This window comes from Fusarium sambucinum, chromosome IV (assembly GCF_050947815.1).
Source record: "Fusarium sambucinum isolate potato_lamoka chromosome IV, whole genome shotgun sequence".
In the NCBI taxonomy this organism is placed as follows: Eukaryota; Fungi; Ascomycota; class Sordariomycetes; order Hypocreales; family Nectriaceae; genus Fusarium; species Fusarium sambucinum.
In genome coordinates this window covers 1,425,736-1,448,866 of record NC_139291.1, presented here as the reverse complement: position 1 = coordinate 1,448,866, position 23,131 = coordinate 1,425,736, and the positions used below count along the sequence as shown (strand labels likewise).

At 47.3% G+C, this 23,131-nt stretch overlaps 6 protein-coding genes across 6 annotated transcripts; 4 read left to right on the top strand and 2 right to left on the bottom strand.

Moving 5' to 3' along the window:
* Positions 1-1,087: 1,087 nt before the first annotated feature.
* On the top strand, positions 1,088-2,794 carry FSST1_000519 (SCF ubiquitin ligase complex subunit HRT3; the record flags this gene model as incomplete). The annotated part of the gene is made up of 2 exons (XM_083231442.1): positions 1,088-1,498; positions 1,550-2,794. 2 exons carry the CDS (start codon positions 1,088-1,090, stop codon positions 2,792-2,794), a joined length of 1,656 nt encoding a protein of 551 aa, XP_083090701.1.
* Positions 2,795-3,976: 1,182 nt separating this feature from the next.
* Positions 3,977-5,441, top strand: FSST1_000518 (mitochondrial carrier domain-containing protein; the record flags this gene model as incomplete). Its single annotated transcript, XM_083231431.1, has 2 exons — positions 3,977-4,235; positions 4,294-5,441. The coding sequence occupies 2 exons, from the start codon at positions 3,977-3,979 to the stop codon at positions 5,439-5,441; spliced, it is 1,407 nt and encodes a 468-aa protein (XP_083090700.1).
* Positions 5,442-6,147: 706 nt separating this feature from the next.
* FSST1_000517 (WD40-repeat-containing domain protein) lies at positions 6,148-7,292 on the top strand (the record flags this gene model as incomplete). The annotated part of the gene is made up of 4 exons (XM_083231420.1): positions 6,148-6,439; positions 6,492-6,591; positions 6,642-7,049; positions 7,097-7,292. 4 exons carry the CDS (start codon positions 6,148-6,150, stop codon positions 7,290-7,292), a joined length of 996 nt encoding a protein of 331 aa, XP_083090699.1.
* A 412-nt stretch (positions 7,293-7,704) lies between these two features.
* Positions 7,705-9,091, bottom strand: FSST1_000516 (acetyl-CoA C-acetyltransferase; the record flags this gene model as incomplete). Its single annotated transcript, XM_083231409.1, has 4 exons — positions 7,705-8,707; positions 8,786-8,858; positions 8,923-8,972; positions 9,027-9,091. The coding sequence occupies 4 exons, from the start codon at positions 9,089-9,091 to the stop codon at positions 7,705-7,707; spliced, it is 1,191 nt and encodes a 396-aa protein (XP_083090698.1).
* A 640-nt stretch (positions 9,092-9,731) lies between these two features.
* FSST1_000515 (P-loop containing nucleoside triphosphate hydrolase protein) lies at positions 9,732-13,381 on the top strand (the record flags this gene model as incomplete). Its single annotated transcript, XM_083231398.1, has 5 exons — positions 9,732-9,751; positions 9,818-9,954; positions 10,012-12,152; positions 12,230-12,317; positions 12,816-13,381. The coding sequence occupies 5 exons, from the start codon at positions 9,732-9,734 to the stop codon at positions 13,379-13,381; spliced, it is 2,952 nt and encodes a 983-aa protein (XP_083090697.1).
* Positions 13,382-15,917: 2,536 nt separating this feature from the next.
* Positions 15,918-16,700, bottom strand: FSST1_000514 (iron-sulfur cluster assembly protein CIA2; the record flags this gene model as incomplete). Its single annotated transcript, XM_083231387.1, has 2 exons — positions 15,918-16,297; positions 16,466-16,700. 2 exons carry the CDS (start codon positions 16,698-16,700, stop codon positions 15,918-15,920), a joined length of 615 nt encoding a protein of 204 aa, XP_083090696.1.
* Positions 16,701-23,131: the final 6,431 nt, after the last annotated feature.

Below are 23,131 nucleotides of genomic sequence, written 5' to 3'. Positions count from 1 at the left end.
AGCTCGATGAGCACTTTTGGATAGTTGGTCAATTGTGTTTGAATCACACGAAACTATCTTGCGAATTGATACCCGGCGATCACACTCGTCTGAATTTACAACACAACTAAACGACCACCTCATTCACTATCACCTCTTTGTTATGGCATCGCCACTCACATAACTACACACTGTATGGATATGCTACTGCATTCCTGCGAATATTTTCTTTGTTTTAGCATGCCAGAGTCAATGGCCAGCGATGAAGGCGTTTCTGGTTCGGTTCCTGAGTGGTCAGATGCTTAATACGGTTTGCATCTTGGGTTTTTGCTTGGACGATCAGTGGAGGATGATTTGACGGAATGGATGTAAAGAATTGGATGTTGCTGCAAATATCTAGGAGACACCTAAACATATGATGCCATGAAGGCATCTAGTATATCCACAAACTTACGTATCAATGAACTCACATTGTAATGCCTGAAAGTGAGTTGTTCAATGTTGGTAGTATTCCGCCATGACAGTTACGCTTGAGGGCCTACCTAGACACCACTATACCTGCATCTTCTGGAGTCTCAATCTAGGTGTCGGTTGATTGTGCAAGCCAGACCATCAAAGGAAGAGATTTTAAACAATTCTACGAGAAATATGAATACGATTGCACCCTAAAGGCAGAATTACGAGTGTGTCGTTAGGATAACTCACCCAAAACCGTTCTGAGTTGCCTATCATGAGGATTTGTAATAGTGGACGTTTCCGCCGTATTTAGCACACTAAACCATATTCATCCACCGTTATAGATAGACACCTCCAAATATGTATGACTCTGTCGGCGAACCACAGCTTTCTATTCGTGCTCTTTGCATCATCATCCATCACAACTCATCGACTTTCTCTTTACCGTACTTTTCTACCTACATCAAGTACCTAATCACCTCCTTTTTTCCACTTTCTCAATTTGACTCAATCGCCGAATTGATTACTCCTCTTTATTAAACTTATAAAACGTGATAATGAATCCTCAGTAAGAAAAGAGAGATTCCACCGCCACTATCTATCCGTCTACTATACATAAATATCGATTAAACGGTGCTATCGGACTAAAACCATGTCATCATCAACAAACGATAACTTGTTAAACTCGGAACTCGAGTCTTTTCGACAGAAATGGCTTTCAGATCTCAAAACCAGAACCGACCATCCAGAACCACCTGCTGAGACATCCGCAGCGGGAGGAGCGTCATCCTCGTCGAGACGGCCTCATCATGGTCCTATCTCATCGTTGCCTCACAAACCCGCACCTGCGCCTGCAGATGTCGTTGAAGACGAAGACGACTACGTGCAGAGCCCTTCTTTTGATAGGGAAGAACCTGTTTTGACGCAACCGTCTCAGGAGGCCCATCATGACCGCAAGGGAAAGCAGCTTGTTTCTGCTCTAGATCATTTTGAGGAAGCGATGCATAAAGAGGAACAGGGTAATATGGGTGATAGTCTCAAGCTTTACCGCAAGGCCTACCGCGTATGTATAATCTCACTAGCTTGTACACAACATTGCTGACCTGGTTCATAGCTTGATAATGGTGTTGATCGGAGATATCGTGAGAAGCATTTCCCTCAAAAGTCAGCTCCACGACCCGTTTCGCCGACAGCTACCAAAGCATCCGCTCCAGCAAGCGCGCCAGAGGCACCGCAACCCTCCAAACCAGAGGAACTCGTAGAGTCAAAACCTCTGCCTATAGGAGAACTCATCGCTAGTTTCGCCGGTTTGAAGATTGAACCAGCTCCGCCTCCTGTCGAGGGCATGCCAGAGCCACCCTGCCCGCTGGCTGATCTTCCCGATGAAATCCTCATTCACATCCTCCGTGACATCGCCATAGCAGACGTTGGAGACTTCGCCCGACTATCCCGCGTGTGCAAGCGTCTTGCCTACCTCATCGCTTCAGAGCAGCGTATTTGGCGCCGCGTAGCTCTCGGACCAGAAGTTGGCTTCAGTTCTCAGCTGTACCGCTTCGAGAAGGGCGTAGAGTGGGATGAATTACCAGAAGAAGAGCAAGAAGGTCCAGAGATTCAAGATGGCTTCGTCGTAAGCCCCTCTGAGCTTGCGCAGCGCAGAAAAGATGCCAATATCGCTTTCACCGAGTCTTTGACACCGTCTGTGTACCCTACTTGGAAGAACCTCCTCCGCTCACGACCACGAATCCGTTTCAACGGCTGCTACATTTCCACTGTCAACTATGTCCGTACCGGACAAGCCTCGTCGAACCAGCCTACATGGGGTAGTCCGATCCATATCGTGACTTATTACCGTTATCTCCGCTTCTTCAGAGATGGTACTCTCATCAGTCTTCTTACCACCAACGAGCCTGCGGACGTGGTGCATCATCTTACACGTGACGAGCTCAACGTCCACCGAGGCGCCGCACAACCTCATCTACCATCAGCTGTGATGGCCCTCGCTCTTCGCGGCCGATGGCGCCTATCATCCGCTGCTGACAGGGATGATCCTGCAACCATAGATCTTCCAGTCTCAACTGCTGCCGGCTCGACTGCTGCAGGCTCGCATGATCGTGATCGTGATCGTGATCCAGAAGGCGACGTCTTCATTGAGACTGAGGGCGTTGGATCAAAATACATGTACCGCATGGATCTCTCGCTTCGAAGTGCCGGCAAAGGTGCCCGCAACAACAAGCTCATGTGGCGTGGTTTCTACAGCTACAATAAGCTCACAGATGACTGGGCTGAGTTCCACTTGAAGAACGACAAACCCTACTTCTTTAGCCGTGTTAAGAGCTATGGGTTTGCGCTGGAAGCATAAGACTATTTGGGTCACTTCTACGATAAGTTGTTGTACAACTCGGAGGAGAACCGAGAGTGGGTTACCAAATATGGGAAGTGTAAAGCAAGAGCACTAGGCCTCAACGGTTGAGGGTGTCAGTTTAGTCAAGTAGCAGAGTAGATGATGAAAGAAGTTTACGAAAAGGGAACGTTTAGTGTTATATCGGTTCTCAAGAGCGTACATTGGATCGCAGAATAGAACACTGATGTGTACGAGCTGTTGTTGAATTCGTTGGAAAGGAGTAGTAAGTCAAAGGTACAGGGTAAAGATTATCTTATCAAAACCATCATCATCCACTAAAAAAGAGGCTTGGGACACAACCCTTTTGACCCGGAGGTTTCATTTTCATATCGCAACCAATCAAAACTCTTCGTGACATCATGTCAACGGAAATCTGCGGCTCTCACAAGCCCAGGTGACAGCTACCTAAAATGACCGCATGTTTTCGGTACGTACCTTGATATCCTGTGCCTGTGAAAGGCCCAATTCACCGAGCTTCCGACCCCGGGGAGGCGATAATCGTCACTTTTTTTTTTTGGTTTGTTTATTTGCTTGGTAAGGAAGAAGATTGCGATAAGAAACACAGAGAGCACAGTATAGAGACAAAAATAAAAATAACAAGATGGAATTAATCTTTACCTCCTAAAGATACTATCAATACTACTAAAGCGCAATTAAAGAGGACCCAGCGAGATATTCTTCTCAAGACGATACTAGCCGACAGACCGATCTCGACTCCTCCTCCGGCCGGCCTCGGGGATTTCGACCGGAAGTCTGAGTGTCTTTTTTTTACGTTTTAATTCCCCAACATTCTACAGAGTGCTCTATCGAGTTTTAATTGTTCGGCCTTTTACTTCCGAACAATTCTCCAACAAACAAATCAATAAGCAACAATCTATCAAAAAAGCAAGGAGCATTTGTTCCCCTCGTTCTATTCGATCGCCACTACGACCACCGCGAAGCTATCCATCGAAAACCGCTAACCGTCGTCGAGTCATCGTCATCGACACTTCACAACTACCTAACCCTACTTACCTACTATTCCTTCTCTTTACATACCGTTCTTCTCTCCTATCGTCCATCGAGATTGAATTCAACTCTTGCATCAATTGCCCGACCATGAACTGAAGAGATTGCATATATACTCGCATCCCACCAAAAATGGCCACTATCGGTACAAATCGCCCTGGTGGCTACGACCATCACCACCACCAAAACCCCCTTCAAAACGACGACGAGTTCTCATTACGCCATATGATGGATGCCGAACCAAACAGTCCCGAAAATTCGAGGGACATTCTCAGCGGTAGTAGCTCAATACCAGCTGCAGGAGATGGAAAGGGTAGCAGCGTTGTCGATATTACTGCGACGCAAAAGATGGTGTCGGCCATGTCGGGCAGTCTATTAACGTCATTACTTGGTATGTCTCTTACACTTAATCACTAATGAAACCACATACTGATCCGTGTCTCGTCCAGTCACACCCCTCGACGTCGTCCGCGTGCGCCTCCAGTCGCAAAAAGCTCCTCAATCCACCGTCGACTTTTCCAAACTCGCCATCACCACCTCCTCTCTCTCCCCCGCCCAAACCGCCGAACTCGGTATCACATCATGCTGCCGCGAAGTCTTTTTCTCCGGGGGTAATGCCGAATTCTGTCTCGCAGCGCCCAGGATAGACGGTATCACTTCTGCGCCTCCGGCCCCAGCTGAATGCGCCGTTGAAGAAGTTCAGCGCCGTACTTTCAGCTCTACTTTTGACGGTCTGCGAAAGATTGCCCGCAATGAAGGCGTCGCAACTCTTTGGAGGGGCTTATCACCTACACTTGTCATGGCCGTTCCTTCGAATATCATTTACTTTACTGGATACGATTACCTACGATTCAACTCGAATAGTCCCTTTTCACGATTCTCCGATACATCGGCACCTCTGACAGCTGGATCCGCTGCTCGAATCCTCGCAGCTACGGCTGTGAGCCCGATCGAGCTTGTCAAGACACGAATGCAAGCGGCTTCTGGAGCATCGACATCAAATCACCTTGTGGAGGCTTTCGAAAGTGTCAAGGCAATGGTCGGGACACATGGGTATACTGCGCTATGGCGAGGCTTGACCTTAACTCTGTGGAGAGATGTTCCTTTCTCGGGTCTGTACTGGTGGGGGTATGAATCGATACGATCAAGGTTGACGGATTACCGAGAACAGCGCCAAGGCAGCTCCCTGTCATTTGAAAAAGAGCTGGCAGAAGCAAGGAGGAGATCGCAAGTCCAGGAGAACCATACCGAAACCTTTGTCGACGCTTTTACAGCAGGTGCCCTGTCTGGAGCCTTTGCCTCATTCGTCACAACGCCTTTTGATGTCGGCAAGACGCGAACGCAGATTTACCAGGATACTTCAAAGAAGGTCAAGCAAAGCAGTGCCAGTGCAGCCGCGCCCGAGCAGCGCAGTATGATGAATCTTCTTTGGCACATCTTCAAGACAGAAGGTGCTTCAGGCCTATGGAAGGGATGGATCCCACGAACCCTCAAGGTTGCTCCAGCATGCGCCATCATGATCAGCAGCTATGAGGTTGGTAAGCGAGCATTCCGTGGTGTGAATGAGCGACGTCTCAACAGCACCAACGCCGAATAAAGCTCACAAAATTCCCAAAATGACGGAACAAAATAGTGAAAAGGAAATACCCCGAAGAAGATGGTAGAGAGAAAAGGGAAAGCATATAGATGATGATTTGGCGTTACAAAGGGGGAGAACAGCTGGCGATGAGGCGAAATAACAGCTCCTCTCTGGAATTACAATTGGTCTTTTTATTTAGCTAGCGATCATGTTAGAAGGGGGAGATAACTGTACTCAATACCTCAGATAGATAATAATTGTACTACTACTTGTAAGATCAGAACAGTCGTTTCATACAGTAGATTTCTCATGTTTTAGTAATTTGGTCAGACGTGATTGCTTTTAAACAACAATGCTACTCCTCAATGATAATGGAATATAAGATCTATCTTGGAGAAAGTTATCACTCCATCTAAAATGCTCATCTTTGTATTTTGTTTTGGATCAAATTCCAAGAGTTGGGCGGCGATATTCAGTTATCGAGGCCGCCATTCTCAAAAAGTGGGACTTTGAAGACTTCGATCTTGGACGGGCACATCAGGGCTTATACAGAGATCAAAAGACATAACGAGGGTGATAAAACAAACAAAGGTATGCCTAGTTGTCTTATTTAAATAATTTTTCATTGTAACCTGAGTGAAGAGGCCCTTCAACATTCCCCTCTACAAAAGCCATTCAAAATCTCAGCACCTCAACCTCACTAACACTCTTCACAGCCATCACCATGTACTCACTCACCTGCGCCGACGGCCTCTCTCTCGGCAGAGACGTATACGTCCTCGACCTTCAAAGGACTTCTGCCGGTCTTGCATCCATCTCATCAGATCAGTTCCTCTCTGTCCTCGACCCAACCCGTCTCTCAGCAGGTCCTCAGCGCCGTCTTGCGACTCAGCACGGTAACTTGACGACGTTGCGTGTGTTTGATAGCAATGCCGCGCTTGTTTGCACGGCTGGTGAGAACGGAACTGTTGCAGTGTGGGATTTGAGACAGGGCTCCAACGTTGTGCAGTTCCAAGGTGAGTTTTGTCCTCATCATCTCTGATGAATACTGACTGACGGATTTTACAGCGAGTCAGGCGCCCATCTTTTCCATGGCTTGTAATCTAGATACACAGACCATCGCAGTCGGAACAGAGCTTCAGAATCACGCAGCATCTATCCATCTCTGGTACATCTTCACTTTCCTCGTAAAAAGGAACTTCATCTAAACATTCATAGGGACGTCCGATCCACCCCGACCTCCAAAGCGCACTACCAAGAAGTCCACAGCGACGACGTAACAGATCTTTCCTTCAACCCCTCTAACCCAGCACTTCTCCTGTCCGGCTCGACCGACGGTCTTGTAAACGTCTATGACACCCGTATCGCAGACGAGGACGACCTTACCGTGCAGACCTGCAACGTCGACTCTTCCATCCACCGCGCTGCATGGCTCTCAGCAACAGAAGTTGCAGCTCTTTCACACGACGAGCGCTGTGCTCTTTACGACGTGAGCGAGGAGCGCGCAAACGGTGATGCAGTACAGGACTTTGGCGATATGAGGTCCGTCCTTGGATGTCAGTACGTCGCCGACATCACCCCCAAGATGGACGGCAGCGGCGCTGTTCTCGGCGCTGGAGCTCAAGAGTAAGTACAGCACCACATACAAACATATCAATGCTAACAGGGTATAGTAAGCAAGCATTTGAGCTCGTGTTCCTTGCCAAGAACCCCAATGGCGAGGGATGGGCTCTGGATCGGGAAAACAGTGTCGGGTTGCCTGGTGCTCATGGCGATGAGATTGTGCGATCGTTTTGCTTCTTTGATGAAGCTCATGTTGTATACACAGCTGGTGAAGATGGAAATGTCAAGGCTTGGAGACCCAATTGATCAAATTTGGGTGAAGGAGCAAAATAGAACCGACATAAAGCGTTAAAATTATGAGCATACGGACCTTTGGAATTTTTGGCTGCACCAAACCCTGTGATAGTTGGGAAAAGAGGTAGACGATGTTTCTATAATTACTGCCGCATAGCAGTGTGGCATGTTGCACTTCATCTGGCGTTTAGGCTCAATGGGTAGATGTGTTCAAATACAGAGAATATTCTGATCTCCTGTTCTTGATTAAAAGTATTTATATCTACTCTAATGGTTATGCGTGGTATATCTTCGAGCAAGAAATCATAAGCCGCATCGATATACGCCTGATCTGGCAGTCGATCTACTTTTACAATTCATTGCATTACATGCCCATTCATATTTATGTCGTCCAAAATCATCAATTATCAATCCGTCGCCCCTTTTATTGCAGGTTCTCAATGACCAAAGCGGAAGCACCACCGCCACCGTTGCAAATACCAACGGCACCAATCTTGGCCTTCTTCTCCTTGAGCACGGAGGCAAGGGTGGTGACAATACGAGCACCAGAGCAGCCAAGAGGGTGGCCGATGGCAACGGAACCACCAAAGACGTTGACCTGCTCAGGCTTAAGACCAAGGATCTTCATGTTGGCGAGGGCAACGGCAGAGAAGGCCTCGTTGATCTCGTAGTACTCAACCTGCTCAGCAGTCAAACCAGCGTGCTTAATGGCCTTGGGAATGGCCAGGGCAGGAGCAATAGTGAAACGCTCAGGCTCACGCTCAGCATCACCCCAACCAAGAATCTTGGCAACGGGCTTGAGGTTGAGCTCCTTGAGCTTGGCCTCAGAAACGAGGACAACAGCGGCGGCACCATCGTTGATGGGGGCGGCGTTAGGAGCAGTGACGGTTCCGTCAGGCTTGAAAGCAGGGCGCATGGCCTTGAGTTTGTCAACGTTCAGGTTCTTGACCTCATCATCACGGTCGACCTTGATGGCGGGCTTGCCACGGCCACCAGGGATCTCGACAGGGACAATCTCAGTGAAGAGGCCGGCCTCAGTAGCAGCCTGAGCCTTCTTGTAAGAGTTGATGGCGTACTCGTCCTGGGCCTCACGGGTGAGCTCGTGGTCGTCGACACAGAGCTCAGCAGAGATACCCATGTGGTCCTTCTTGAAGGAGTCGGTCAGACCGTCCTTGAGGACACCGTCGACGAGGGTCTGGTCGCCGTACTTGGCACCGTTTCGGAGGTTGGGGAGGTAGTGAGGAGTGTTGGACATGGACTCGGTTCCACCAGCAACGACGATATCGGAGGTGCCGAGCATGATGTTCTGGGCACCAAGGATGATGGCCTTGAGCGAAGAAGCGCAGACCTTGTTCACGGTTGTGGCGATGACGGTTTGAGGGAGACCAGCGCCAAGGGCACACTGGCGGGCAGGGCCTTGGCCGACACTGAAAGATTCGAGTCAGTAAAGAACTTGCTGTCTCGAGTGGCCGAGATCATGATGGCGGGGTAGAGCGAAAACCTACCCAGCAGAGAGAACATTGCCAAAGAAAACCTCGTCGACATCCTCAGGCTTAATACCGGCACGCTCGACGGCTCCTGTATAGTAGAATTAGTATATTGGTCGCTTCATATCGTCTCTCGCGGTGTGGTTTGTTCATACCCTTGATGGCAACAGAGCCTAGTTGAACAGCGGTCTGGCTTGACAAAGAGCTATGTTGTGTTAGTCAAACGGCAGCAATTGTTTAAGTTAAAAGCATTGCTTACCCAAGGAAAGAGCCGATGGGCGTACGGGCGGTAGAGACGATGTAGACGGGGGGGAGGTTGGCCATTTTGACGTTTGATGATTGATGAAGTTTACAAGAACAAAAGGATCGTCAGATGGGAGCTTTCAGTTTATCAATCTATATAGTAAAGGAGCTAGACTAAGGTGGAGCGGAAACCGGCGGCAAATTTGTTGAGAGAATAGAAGCGAAGCTGCAACCTTCCTTGTCTGCAAGTCTGCAAGCGAGACTGAACTTACCTCCAGAAGGAATTAGCTTCAAGGCTAACATTGGATAATGAAGCAGAAAAGTAATCAATGCCCCTCTTAACCGTATTACTGTGTGGTTACAATCCTCGAATTCGGGAGGCCTTGGAGGGCCTGGAGGGGTACGGCTCTTGCGAATACGCTGCAGGTGCCGCTGTCGGTCGGTGGCATGGGAAGGTAGGTCCCTTGTCGAATTCCGGCCCCACTTGTACCTGCCTCCGTTAGAGGTACAGATAGGTACCTGACTTTTTATGATACATGGCACGTGATATCGAAAAAGTTGGCGACAGAGCTAGCTGCGCGCAACGCCAGGCGAGCCAAAGTGAGTTTTAGGTGACAAGATTGACGACGATTCAAGGCTGCATTTACATTCATTCCTTGTTCGCCAATCTTTTTGCGCATTCACTACAACATATTTGCGCATTAATCAATAATCGTTAAACATGGATGATCTTTACGATGAGTACGTATCTCCCTCAGTCGCGTTTCGAGCTTGACATGTTGACGGCGCGCTGACTTGTAACCACAGGTTCGGTAACTTCATTGGAGAGGAAGTCGAGTCAGAGGAGGGCTCCGAGGTGGGCGTTGAGGCGGGCGACTACGTCTATGATGATGAACCAGATGAGGCCCCTGGCGTGACGGGCCAGGAGCTCATGGAGCTTGACGGTATGAACCCATGCAAGCTTTCATCCATGGACATATGCTAACTCCTGCGCTCTACAGATGGGCCATCAAACGCGATTATACTTCACGAAGACAAACAGTACTATCCGACCGCCGAGCAGGTGTACGGAGCCGATGTTGAGACCCGTGTGGAAGAGGAGGACGCACAGCCGCTGTCCCAGCCCATCATCGCGCCCGTCGAGCAGAAGAAGTTCAACATCGAGGAAGCCGATCTTCCACCCGTCTTTTTCGACCGCGAATTCATGACAGACTTGATGAACTTTCCCGAACAGACACGAAATGTGGCACTAGCAGGACATTTGCACCATGGAAAGACGGCCTTTATGGATATGTTGGTCCTCGAGACACACGACATTACAGACCGATTGGAACGAAGAGTAGGCAAGCACCGCGACGAACAATTGAGATATACAGACATCCATATTCTGGAGAGGGAGAGGGGACTATCTATCAAGGCTGCGCCAATGAGTCTGGTGCTGCCCAGCACCAAGGGCAAGTCGCATCTTGTCAACCTGATCGATACCCCTGGACACGTCAACTTTGTCGATGAAGTCGCTGCCTCCTTCCGATTAGTCGACGGTGTTTGTTTAGTGGTGGATGTTGTCGAAGGAGTTCAGATCAACACAGAGCAGATCATCAAGCATGCTGTGCTCGAGGACATCCCCCTGACCCTTATTATCAACAAGATGGATCGCCTTATTCTCGAGCTGAAGCTACCGCCCAAGGACGCATACTTCAAGCTCAAGCACGTTGTTGAGGAGGTCAACACTATCATCACAAACACAGCACCTACCAAGGCTGCTTCAAAGCGAATAAGTCCCGAAAAGGGCAATGTCCTCTTTGCCTGCACGGATATGGGCTGGTGTTTTACACTACCAAGTTTCGCCAAGATGTACACAGATACTTTTGGCGATATCAACGTCGACGAGTTCGCGAAGCGATTATGGGGCGACATCTACTACAACCCCAAGAAGCGAAATTTCTCACGAAAGCCCATCGACGAGCGTTCATCACGTTCATTCGTCCACTTCGTCCTCGAACCCATCTACAAAATCTTCACGCACTCTATCAGCGACAGTCCTGAAGAGTTGAAGCCGGTTTTGGCTTCACTGGGCATTGAACTGAAGCCTTCGCAGTACAAGGCCGACGCTAAAGTGCTCCTGAAGCTAGTCTGTGAGCAGTTCTTCGGGCCTTCAACCGGCTTTGTAGATATGATTGTCAAGCACATCCCATCACCCATCGAGACTGCTGAGCGATTATTGGAGAGATATTACACCGGCCCCTTAGATACCAAGGTCGCTGCGTCAATGAAGACTTGTGATCAGGATGGACCATTGGTCGTGCATATCACAAAACTCTTCAACACAGCAGACGCCAAGAGCTTCCATTCTTTTGGCCGTGTGCTAAGTGGAACGGTCCGGCCAGGCATGCAAGTCCGTGTTCTTGGTGAGGGCTACTCCCTGGACGACGAAGAAGATATGGCTATGGCGAATATTGCAGAAGTTTTCATCGGCGAGACAAGATACAATATCCCTACAGATGGTGTCCCAGCCGGTAACCTCGTACTGCTTAGCGGCGTTGAAAACTCCATCGTCAAATCAGCCACCATCCTCCCTCCTAAACTGGAAGACGACGAAGACGCCTACATCTTCAAGCCCATCACACACTTCACGGAGTCGGTCCTCAAGGTCGCTGCTGAGCCCATCAACCCTTCAGAACTTCCCAAGATGCTTGATGGTCTGAGAAGGATTCAAAAGTCCTACCCCCTTATCAAGACCAAGGTCGAGGAGTCAGGTGAACATGTTGTCCTCGGAACTGGAGAGCTGTATATGGACTGTGTGTTGCACGACTTGCGTCGTCTATACGCCGATATGGATATCAAGGTATCTGATCCCGTCACACGGTTCTGCGAGACTGTTGTCGAGACATCAGCGACAAAGTGCTATGCAATCACACCAAACAAGAAGAACAAGATCACCATGGTTGCCGAGCAGCTGGAGAAGGGTATCTCAAATGATATTGAGAGCGGAGCAGTAAACATCCGCGATCCCATTCGAAAGACGGCCAAGTTCTTCGAAGAGAAGCACGGCTGGGACAAGCTGGCTGCCCGCAGTATCTGGGCATTCGGGCCTGAAGAGACAGGACCCAACATTCTTCAAGACGATACTCTCCCCACCGAAGTAAGTTTTCTGGGCATATCATGCCGGATATTTCTCGTAGTCCCCTAATATCATGAGCTCGGCTAACCATATTTCAGGTGGACAAGAAAACCCTCAACGCAGTCAGGGAATCTATCCGACAAGGATTTAGCTGGGCAACCCGCGAGGGACCCTTGTGTGAAGAACGTGAGTCCTCTTTTTCTTTTTCTGCAGTTTGATCTTCGTTTTGGACGTTACGTTGTATCGCCAGTATACCCGCACTTCTCAACTGAAGAGTGGATATCGTGGTCGTTTCGTTATCAGCTAGTTATACTGGCTGTGGATCAAGACAGCGTCAGGGGCGATGCCTTGTGGAGTTTTGAACTCTCCACATCTGACATTCGCCATGTCTTGCCTGCTTGCTGACATATTGCACGGCTGGCAAAAGACTTGGCGTCTCCAGATGATGGCGTTCGCAGGGTGTTGATGGTGCCACCCATCTCCGCTGTGTTGGCCGTTTGCTTCAATGGCACAGTGCAACGGCAAGAGCCGCTTGACCGCCATCAGGAACAACCGGATAACAATGGCCGGCGATCTTTTCCCTCCTGGCGGCAGATAATAACGCCCTTGGACCCCTGCCCCAGATGATCAAGATAGACACACAAAGACTATCGATACAGAACGAATACTAACATGAGACAATAGCGATACGAAACACAAAGTTCAAGGTTACGGACGTACTTCTGGCCAACGAGGCCATCTTTCGCGGAGGTGGCCAGATCATCCCCACTTCTCGACGAGCGTGCTATTCATCCTTCCTCATGGCCTCGCCTCGACTTATGGAGCCTGTCTATTCAGTCTCAGTAACAGGACCTGAGGAGTCATACATGGAAGTTTATAACGTGCTTTCACGTCGTCGCGGCCATGTTCTATCAGACGGTCCTGTTGCCGGCACGCCGCTATATCGCGTGAACGGATTGCTACCAGTCATTGACAGTTTCGGTTTCGAGACAGATCTACGAATCAAGACCCAGGGTAGCTCCATGGTGAGTCTCGTCTTTGATAGCTGGAGTATCGTGCCTGGTGATCCTCTCGATCGCGAGCAGATCATCCGCCCACTCCAGCCTGCTACCGCACAAGCCACCGCTCGCGACTTCGTCCTCAAGACACGAAAGCGCAAGGGTCTCAGCGAAGACGTTAGCGTCAAGACGTTCCTTGAGCCTGAATTCTACCAGAGTCTAATGGAGAGCGGAATGCTGGGGGAGATCTAGAGCACTGAAAGTCTGGATGGTTTAATCCGCGAGGCAGGGGTGAAACAAGGGTTGCGTGTGTAGGCTCCTTCCAGGATCATATTGTAGCTTAACCCCAAAAGGTTGGGATCTTTTGCTATGATCAGAAATATATAGTCATAGACTAGGGCTTGGACAACGTGTGTTTTTGCTACAAGGATGAAAGTTGAAAGATTGGTGGCGTACTGCAAAAACGTTGGGAGGCTAGTTAAAACGACCGGAAAGGTTTCAGATAGACCAGCATAAACAGGGAATGATAATCCGAAATCAAGGACAAATGTTTGATGCTCTCTTACCTTTGTTTCGACTTCTCTCTCTCTCATTTCGGACGAGTCTCAGCCTGTCGTGCGAGTTAAGTTCGGTTATGACTAGCTCTTAATACCTTGTCACCGACAACGAGTGTGTACTTTGCTCATTGGTAGGTTTGCGACGGTGACGATGATGCTAGGGGATTTTATCCTCTCTACTTTGCCGTGCAGGTTGTAGCGTCATGGGTATATACGACAGCCTGTGCAACAGGATAAGAGGCTAAGTACAATTTTATGGTATTAGGACTAGCGTCGCCGTTGAGATCAGTCAAGCAGCAGTATCACTACGGAGAAAGAATCAGAGTTGCCCCAGCGGCCTCGTGGAAGTTTCTACGGGACGATGAACCGGTGATCTTGATGGGTCTTTTTCCTAGAAACCTTGCCAAATTTCAGGGACCATGGCATCAACCTCGTGGAAAAGTATATGACGAAGCACTTGATAAGCATTTTGACAGGGATAATTGACAGGATGTAAGGTTTGCTAGGAGCATCGGGAACAACAATGGGCTCTGAGCCGCCCCATCTACCCGTGTGCCAGGTACATTGACCTCAGTAAAGGATAATAAAAAGCAAGTCCACGCCTGAAGGTGGAACGTTAGTCTTAAGCGCTGACGAGAAGCGACGAAGGATGCACTTGCTCACTGGCAAGATCCTTATTGACCATGGGTGAAATTTTACCAAGACGCTGGTGGCCCAGTGCTGTCACGAGAAAGCAACATATGCAGGATTGGTTACAGCCAAGTGTGTCTTGGAATAGTTGTCAAGATTTTGCGGAGTGTAGACAAATGCATCCGATCATGTTTACTTGCTGATCGGCACTCAGAGATGCATGTCTGCCAGTCAAGCAAGTTGAATGGCGAGCCAATCCTGGGGCCTTTTAGCAACCGGGGGTCTTCCTGCGGGAGTTGCAAGATCGGGGGATCGTCACACAGCCGCAAGGCAAGGTTACTTTCCCCCAAACATATTATTTGAGACTGTCGAAGGGGCATGTAAGCTTTGATCCTGGCGTCCACAACACCGTAGGCCAAGTGCACCGGGGAGGCGGGGGTTGGTCCCTGGGTATTTGAATGAATGTATGTATTCGGAATGGTAGAACTCCTGGACCTGGGACGTGGCTGTCGACCACGAGGATCTGTTGCCAATACAAGTGTAGCGCATTTGCACCCACCGGGGCTTGACCGAAGCATGATATGATCAGTAGTTTAATTCCCCAGCTCTTTCGACCTGCCAAACGGGAACTACTTGTCTTGGCAGGACATACATCACGGTAGTCGAGTTGCGTGGGAGGCACGCGACGGCTCTTGATAGTGCAACTATGCGCTATAAAATCCCTTGTCACCTGGCTTCGAAAAAGGGCCGACAAGCCAAGCATGACGTTTCGTGGCGGCAGATTCCGCACCTGTCAAGGAGTCGAGGCCAGGAAGAATAGGCATGGGGGCCCAGACTCTTTCCAGGACGTTGAACTTGCGGCGAAAGTGGGGGACTTGGCGCGCGTAACATAGGGCGGAACTTTGTGTGGTACGAGGATGGTTCCCAAAACGGAAACCTAATCGTGGCATCTGGTCGACGTCGTTCTTTATGCATGATAAGATGAACAAGAGAGAGACTCATAAATGATGTTGAAGGAATCCGTGCAAATGTGAATATGTGCGATTCTGTATGTAATACCCAACGATTGCGCTAAAGTATAGCCTGTGTAGTCGTAACAGTACCGGGTCTGGGGCTCGATGACATTGTACAGCTCCCACTAAAGGACTCCAACGTCAATAGTCTGATACGTACAATGACATGCCCACATGGTTGCGGTGTAATTGTTCACGTATTAGAACATCCGTTTTGAGCAGCGTGATATGTTCGCAGTGGTAGCTTGAACCTTATTTAGATGAATGAGGGGCCTTGATTGATGTCCTTGTTCTTCTTCTCCAATCACGAATCGGTATTTTCCCCAGTTGTATGTTTATTACCAGTTCACCGGTTCAGTCTATCCAAGACTAATGAATACCCCATCGTGAATGCCGAGATTCAAGGCATCGATGAAAGGGTGGTATTTTCGCGTTTGGCATCAGGCTTCGGTACGAAAACGATGTCGCGTTTTGGTTATCAAAGTAGCAATGACACCAGTCGATAGTGGACAACGAAGATCAGCAAGCATTATCCATGCGATTTTGGAAGCTTCTAAAAGAGTGAGGGTCGACGATGGTAGGCCATGACTAAGCACATGTCTCCAGCATCTTGTCCAGAACTCCCTTCAGGGTATCGTTTTCCAGAGCGGCAGCAACTCGCTCCTTGTCGCCTAACTGCTTGTTGACTTGATCGTCTTGGTTGTGACTGTTCTCCTTGCAGGTCACATCGACGCGGTAGTTGGGCGGCAGTGCCTGTTCAAGTCTAACTCGAACTCCAAGGCCAATGACAGTAGCCAATGAGCAATGGGTGATGGTTGGTGTGATCTCCACAACCACCTGCACAATTGTGTTTGGGTCAGGAACACCAAAAGCGGGAGAAGGAGTGATGTGGATATCAGAGAGGTTGATCACTGACAGCTGGCCCAGTGAAACCGGGTGCTCAGGATCCGAGATTGTTGAGATTAGATCTTTCCAATGTTAGTATCGTACGTCCATAAAAGGCGAAAACAAATACTAGGCCGCTTGCGTGATATGAGGATGTTCGTGGAGCTAGAGCCTCAGGGTCACTGGGCACGAAGATGTGGATGTGGCGAATTCACCAAAGAAATGACTCAAGTGGGTTTGGGGGCACATACCATAAATCTCTTGTTCGTCAATGGCTTCGGATGAAAGCTCATCGTGTTGGTCATTGAGTTGAGGCCATGGGGCAGAAGTCGGGCCGGCAAAATGACCTGATAGATAGGATGGCTTTGCAAAGATGATATCGTCGTATCTTGACTCAGGACCCCGACGTGGCTCAGACTTCGTTTGCCGGGTTGGCAACTGCGAGGCGCTCAGGATTGTCGGGTTCGCATTATCCAAAGTCGTCATTGTGAATTTGCGATAGCTGTGCGAGCTCAAAATCGAGATATGCAGGGATCTGAGGTGGCCAAGGCTCTGAGGCTATCGAGGCGAGGTGATGCAGCAAGGAATAATAACAATCAGGGGCCAGTAAACAGAACAGATTCAGGAGACCGGATGGTGGAGATTGATGATAGCTGCAATTGCTGCTATGCTAATTTGGAGGCTGGTCTTGGTTTCGTTGTTAATGAACCAGGTTGTCGTTGCATGGGGAAGGAGTTGAAGTTGAAGGAGGGGGAGGGGTATTACATCAAACCGGAGGCGTTACGCCACATCCAACGAGCCTCGTGGTGAGGCGCAGCACTATTAACTTCCATCGAACCCATTTTTTTCGCATTACTAAGTAGAATTTTGTTAATGATCAACATTCGGTAGATGTTGAAGGATGATATTGACTTTTCATTGGGCATTGTTGATCAATTTTCGACATTTTTATCGCACGCAATAGGTGCGTATAATTCAACGAGCAAGGATTCTCAGGCGCGGGGTGTAAGACGTGTCGTAGGTTGTATATTGCTTACCGCTATGTACCAGCATCCCAACCATTACAGCGCGTACAAACTTAGTAGTTAGTTTACTGGTAAACAAAGCTGGCGGTGAGAAATGATAATACATACGTACGCATTGTAATTTCCATAGTCTGCTAATAATGTCTAGTCTCCACTACTTTAAAAAGCTCTCGAAAGCACGGACAGCACGGACAGGTTTTGACAGGTCCCATATTAGGTGTGAGATGGAGGGGCGTCTTCAGCAATCTGACAACCCCTAGATGTGGTCATGGCAGACCATGGCATGGAGATTGAGGACGGAATGCCGGCCGAGTGTTTCTGGAACATCCGTGGGATGTTATCCGGGACGACTATCCTTGTAAGGAACGCGCTTGGAAGACGCTCAGAAGCGCTGCCTCGGCTGCGATTGGGCAATGGACCGTATGGCGTAGTTCGATCGCTCGCACCAGAGGATCGTGGCGTGCGATCTATGTAAAGTCGGAGGTAGTTTCTCTAATAGGGTAGCTTCATCGACTGACTGTCTGACCAGCAATACCAGCCAGGCCAGACCGGGAGGATTATCTGCAGGACCCGTTCCCGCTCCCACAGTTTTCTACGTAGCGCAGCTGTCTATTGTGTACCTACATTGACTTGAATCATACGCGCTGATCATGGCTGCCAAAATGCTAGAGATTGCTCCGCGGCCCGATTCCAAGTGGGCGGGCAGAGCCATAGGGGAAGCATTAAAGATCCAAGGCTACAAGAGACAAACCAACGCCCGCACGGCCAAGATATTTTTACACAACTATTACTAACAACTGAGGATCGTTGCCCACTGCACTATAGCCGACTCAGTTGTAATGCAACGATAATGGGGCAACGATTTACCCTGGGGTTAGTTAGCATGGGTTATTTCACAGTGAGTGTTGGGGGCTCAAGGCTCACGTCTGAGCCCTTGATAAAATACTGAAGGAATTGTAGCAATCATCATCCGCCAATGAGGAACCGGGGGTGCCATATGTGTTGACGCGCGGTTTTCATTGCCCACTTTGAGGTTTGAGGTTTCGAGCGGAGGACGCCGATGGGTGACATTGACATGAAGCATAGCGAGTCTCTTCAAGTTCGTCGCACCGACCAAGAAGAAGAGGAATGTTCTGCTTGGGGAAACACTGAAACCACCACAGTATGAAGATGGACGTTTAGTAATTTTCCCGAACTACTAAGCTATCAGTCATCGGACCGTGCCTTGTAGTTAGAAACACAAAAAAAGAAATACACGTAAGGAAACGGGGATCCCCGTCGACATTGGAAGCAAGGACAGTTCTGCAGCCCAGGAGTTTGAGTTGGGATCCATCGGGGAACTGTACCTCGGCACAAACCCCAACTCCACTAGCAAGTCCCTGATCGTTAACGTGCGTGCTTATCCCATACAGTAGTACAACAGTACAGTGGAAACAGCCTACGCATGTGAAAGTAATTTATCGTTGCTTGCAGTCGCACCTTCAATGCAAGCGACGCCGCAGGCGAATCACCCTCGTGTCTCTCATGCAGGAGTACTAAAAGCGAAATAGAGCCAAGGAGACCATAGCATGGGTCTAGTCTAATCTGTTGACTGTCATGGAGTTGTCCTGTTTCTCCAGCCGATCTTCAATAATGGCGCTAGGGAACCAAATTCTTTTCCACTTGAGGAATAGATCTTTGTCCTCTGGGTACGGGTTGAACGGTAAGATGGGTCCGAGGGTATGTTGTTTTAATCTAAACATGCAAAGTAGTTTATTGGCTAGGCCGTGTCAAAATACGGGCAATTTACGAATGTCTGTTGGCCTTGGTTGATGCTATCATGCTCTACTCCACTGTTGATGCAGTCTGTCTGTCAAGAAGAAGCAAGACTTCCCGTGTAACCAAATATGATGTGTCACGCCTAGATCGACCAAAAAGAGCGTCTTGCACTCGGAGCACTGCATATTGTTCATCTCCGAGACACTGTCAAATCTTCATGCAAGTTTGTTACAAACCAACTGTGGTCTGTCGTTCGTTACTCCTTCATGAACCACAGCAATTTGGCCCCCGAATCTAACGGCATGTCCGCGTGGCATGGCTGCAGCCGACGCCATCGTCCTGCACGGGCGATCTTTATGCGACCACTTGAAAGGAAAAGCAATACCCTGAATTAGTAGGCATGTATTCTCATCTGTAGAGACATGAGTCGTCATTCTGTTGTGGTGGCAAGATACTATACCAAGGCGTTCTACAACGGAAGAGCTAGCTATATTATCTTTGGCTTGCTTGACGAGGTTGGGTAATAGATGCGACGAACTAGCCCACTGCAATGTACAACCGAGCAAAGGAGCCATACATCATATGTCATCTTTGTGTACATGGAGTCTAGAAACAAGGTACAGAAGCAGCACGTTACAGGTTTGGAGTCTCCCGAATAGGGCAATTGCAGATATTGGCACAGGAATCGTTTAGCACTTCATATATTTGTATGGGTCAAGGAAATTCATATCTAAGTTTCCAAGGGCGCTAGTTGGCCGTGGTGTCGGTAACTGGAGCAGGGCCCTATCAATTGATGCAGATCCAGACTATTCGTAAGCCCAATATAGAAGGCAGCTGGGCGTATGTATGTGTTGCTGTACGTACCCCAACCTGCAATGAGAGAACATGAACAACAGTGCACACAAGCTCAGGGGTCAAAGAGCCCCTAGTCAATAGTATGTATATCGAGGGGACGCGAGAGTTGATTCAAGACATGTTGGTAACGTGAATACTCTGACTCGATATACTTGACGTCGGTAGTTGGCTGTTGTATGCAATATGATGTGCATTATACTCGCTCGAAACGATAGAGTGATAATCTTAACTACTTAATTATGAACATTTTTGTTACCATGAATAGAATCGGGAAGTTTATGTAAGAGGGAAGTTCGCGGATGAATAAACGTCCATTCAAAAACCTGGCTAAACTTGGGACAAAACCACTTGAGCCGAGGCACTCCTTGTCATGGATACTTACTTTACTTTTTATTGACGGGGATGCCACTAAGACAGGCACTATCGTGCTTTGGATAGGTTCTGTCTGGTAATTAGCTGACTTGCTAGGGGAGCTTTCGAGGCGGTTTCATTATGGCGATCATACTTGTATGAATGTTTATAGTGCGTCTTTTGGGCATCATGTGCACTAACGAAGCGCCTTCTTTCCGTCATGTTTAAATTGCAGTGTGGTGAATAGGCATGTATTTTGAGACGTGAATTAACTACCCGAGAGTTTAGTCAAACTAAAAGGGTCAAGGTATTCATCCTAAATTACAATGGTTGCTGCAGCTGAAGTATTCGTACAGTACTACGCCAAAAGTCTAACCCTACTATACTATCTTTATCTATATAGGAATTTTAATATAACATTTTAATATATTATTTATTTATTAATAGAAGGTTAATTAAGATAATTTATATATTATTAGAAAGCCCTAATTCTGGCATTTAATATTTTATATATTAACCCCAGGCCTAAATATATACTCTTAGTCTTTTCTCTATTAAGTTAATATACTTTAGAATCTTAGCCTATAGGATAGCCTCCTATATTAACTTAATATATCTTATAAATTCTATAATTAAAGCTTTATTTTTCTTTAAATCTTATAGAAAAGGGAATTATTTCTTTAACTGCTTCTTTAAAATAGCCTAAATATTCTTAATTAGGCTTAAATTAGGCAAATTTAGCAGCTAATCTATTTAATTAACTGCATTTTAAAATAGCTATTTTATAGTAAAATTAGAGGTATAAATACTTATATTATCTTACTAGAATTATTAAGAATTATTATATATTAATAAGAGACTTTCCTAGAGAGCTTTCTAATATAACTAAGAGCTATATCTATTCTTCTTAGCTAATAGATCTCTTATTATAATAATAATTTAAGATTTTCCTATTTTCTAGATAATAGCCTAGAATATAATAGAAATTATTAGTTTAATATAGTTATTCTTATTTATAAGGTCTTTATTATACTTTTCCTAAGGGAAATAGAAATAATATCTATTAAGGTTACTGCTACTATTAGCTATAGAGATTTTATTTAAGTTAATAATCTATATAGCTATTAGCATTAAAACTACCCTCTCTATAATTTATAGTATACTTCTTTTAATTCTTTAATTTTATTAATCTAACCTTAATAAAAATAAAGCCAGATTTATACTTTTTTTTTATTAAGCTTTAGTTAATTTATTAACTTCTATTTTCTCTTATAGTAAAAAGAAATAGCGCATTAAATAGTCCTAATTAATATAGAATTACTTATTAATTCTTAGAGCAAATCCTATAAGATAAACTAGTCCTATTAAATATACCTTAATATATTCCTTCTCTTTACTTAATTTAGCTTTAAAGGATACCTAGTATATATATTTTTATTAAATATGCATATTTTAGTAAATTATTTAATAATACAGTTAACTATATAGTAGTCTATTTTAAACTTATATATAATAGCCTGTTTTAATATACCTATATAAAAAAAGGCAAAAATTATAGCTTTTACTTCCAGGGAAAATTCTTTATTTTTTCCTTGGTTAGGACAAATAATATCTCTAAGAAAGGCTTTTTCCGATATCGTTAAGACGTTATTATAGTGGTATAATTAGAAAGGGTTATTGCATTAAAGTCGCGAAGTAATCGGGTGGTTGGTTAGGTAGGGTCAGACTTTTGGCGTAGTACTGTACTCTGTATCGAAGGAGTAATTACCTGTACATGCTATTTTCAGCATAGTGGACCATGGTGATCAACGGTCAACCGTCATTCGTTTCTTGGCCTGCAACACAACTACCCTGTTTGTATAAAATCATCAAGAATATATTTGTAGCCTGCCAATCAAGATACGCAATACTCGAGAATCTCAACAACCGTCCTCCAGAGCCGAGGGGCGACACCTGGCACGCTAGGCCAGGAGTCTAATAAACGAAGACACAGAAATCTTGACAATTCATGACGCTAAAGCTGTGCTGCATTGCACTTCTGATACATGACTATTGTTCCGCATCCTGCGTCAATGGTGTAGCGTGTGTACTGTACTGTAGCGTGGTGGGAGGAGGAGTCCCTACGCCCGCAAAGGTCTGCATCGCATATAGATCCGTTTTACCATACTCCGTAGGTAAGGCTGCGGGTCGATGAAGAGAGTTTCCCGTGGATACGGGCGATTAATACGGGATGGATACCTGCCGTTCCCGTACTGTACTGCATCGTGGACAGTGTCGATTCGGGAAGCTGGCAATCTTGTTAAAAAAGCCTTTTCAGCCCTAAGTGTCAAGTTACTTCCTTCTCCAATAGGTGATGTGCATGCTGCAACTAGCCCTGCGGCATGGCATGTGCGTGACGGAAGGTGCCTGAGCCCGCGTATCTCGAATGGTAACTGGCAAGAACGGAGGGGAAGAAGCGAGGCAGTTGCTTGTTAGGGACCAGAACAGGAAGGAAACTAAGAAGGGAAGGAGTGGAGGTCACACAAGAGCCGAACACCATCATTGTCGTTAAAATCAACCAGCAGCACACACACACACACCACCGGCATTCCTCTCGAGCTTCATCATCGACACCAATAACTCAGTGCGAGAGATCTCAAAACACTGTCGCAGTTCAACAGGGCCCTGGCCTGGTCTCGAGGCTGGGCTGGTTGTTCATGTCCATCCCATGGAATGCCTGTCACACATCCACATCCACATCCTTGAGACGGGATGACCCCCCTCCCCCTCCTGCAACCTCCCAGGCGTCCAAAGTCCTTGGCCGAGCACGATTGGTTTTGTACGTACATGACGAGGTTCTGAGGGGAAGCATGTCTCCAATCTGCCAGCTTTGCAGTCCGCATCTGCGTCTGCGACTGCACCTGCGCCTGGTTGTCACAGCCAGACACC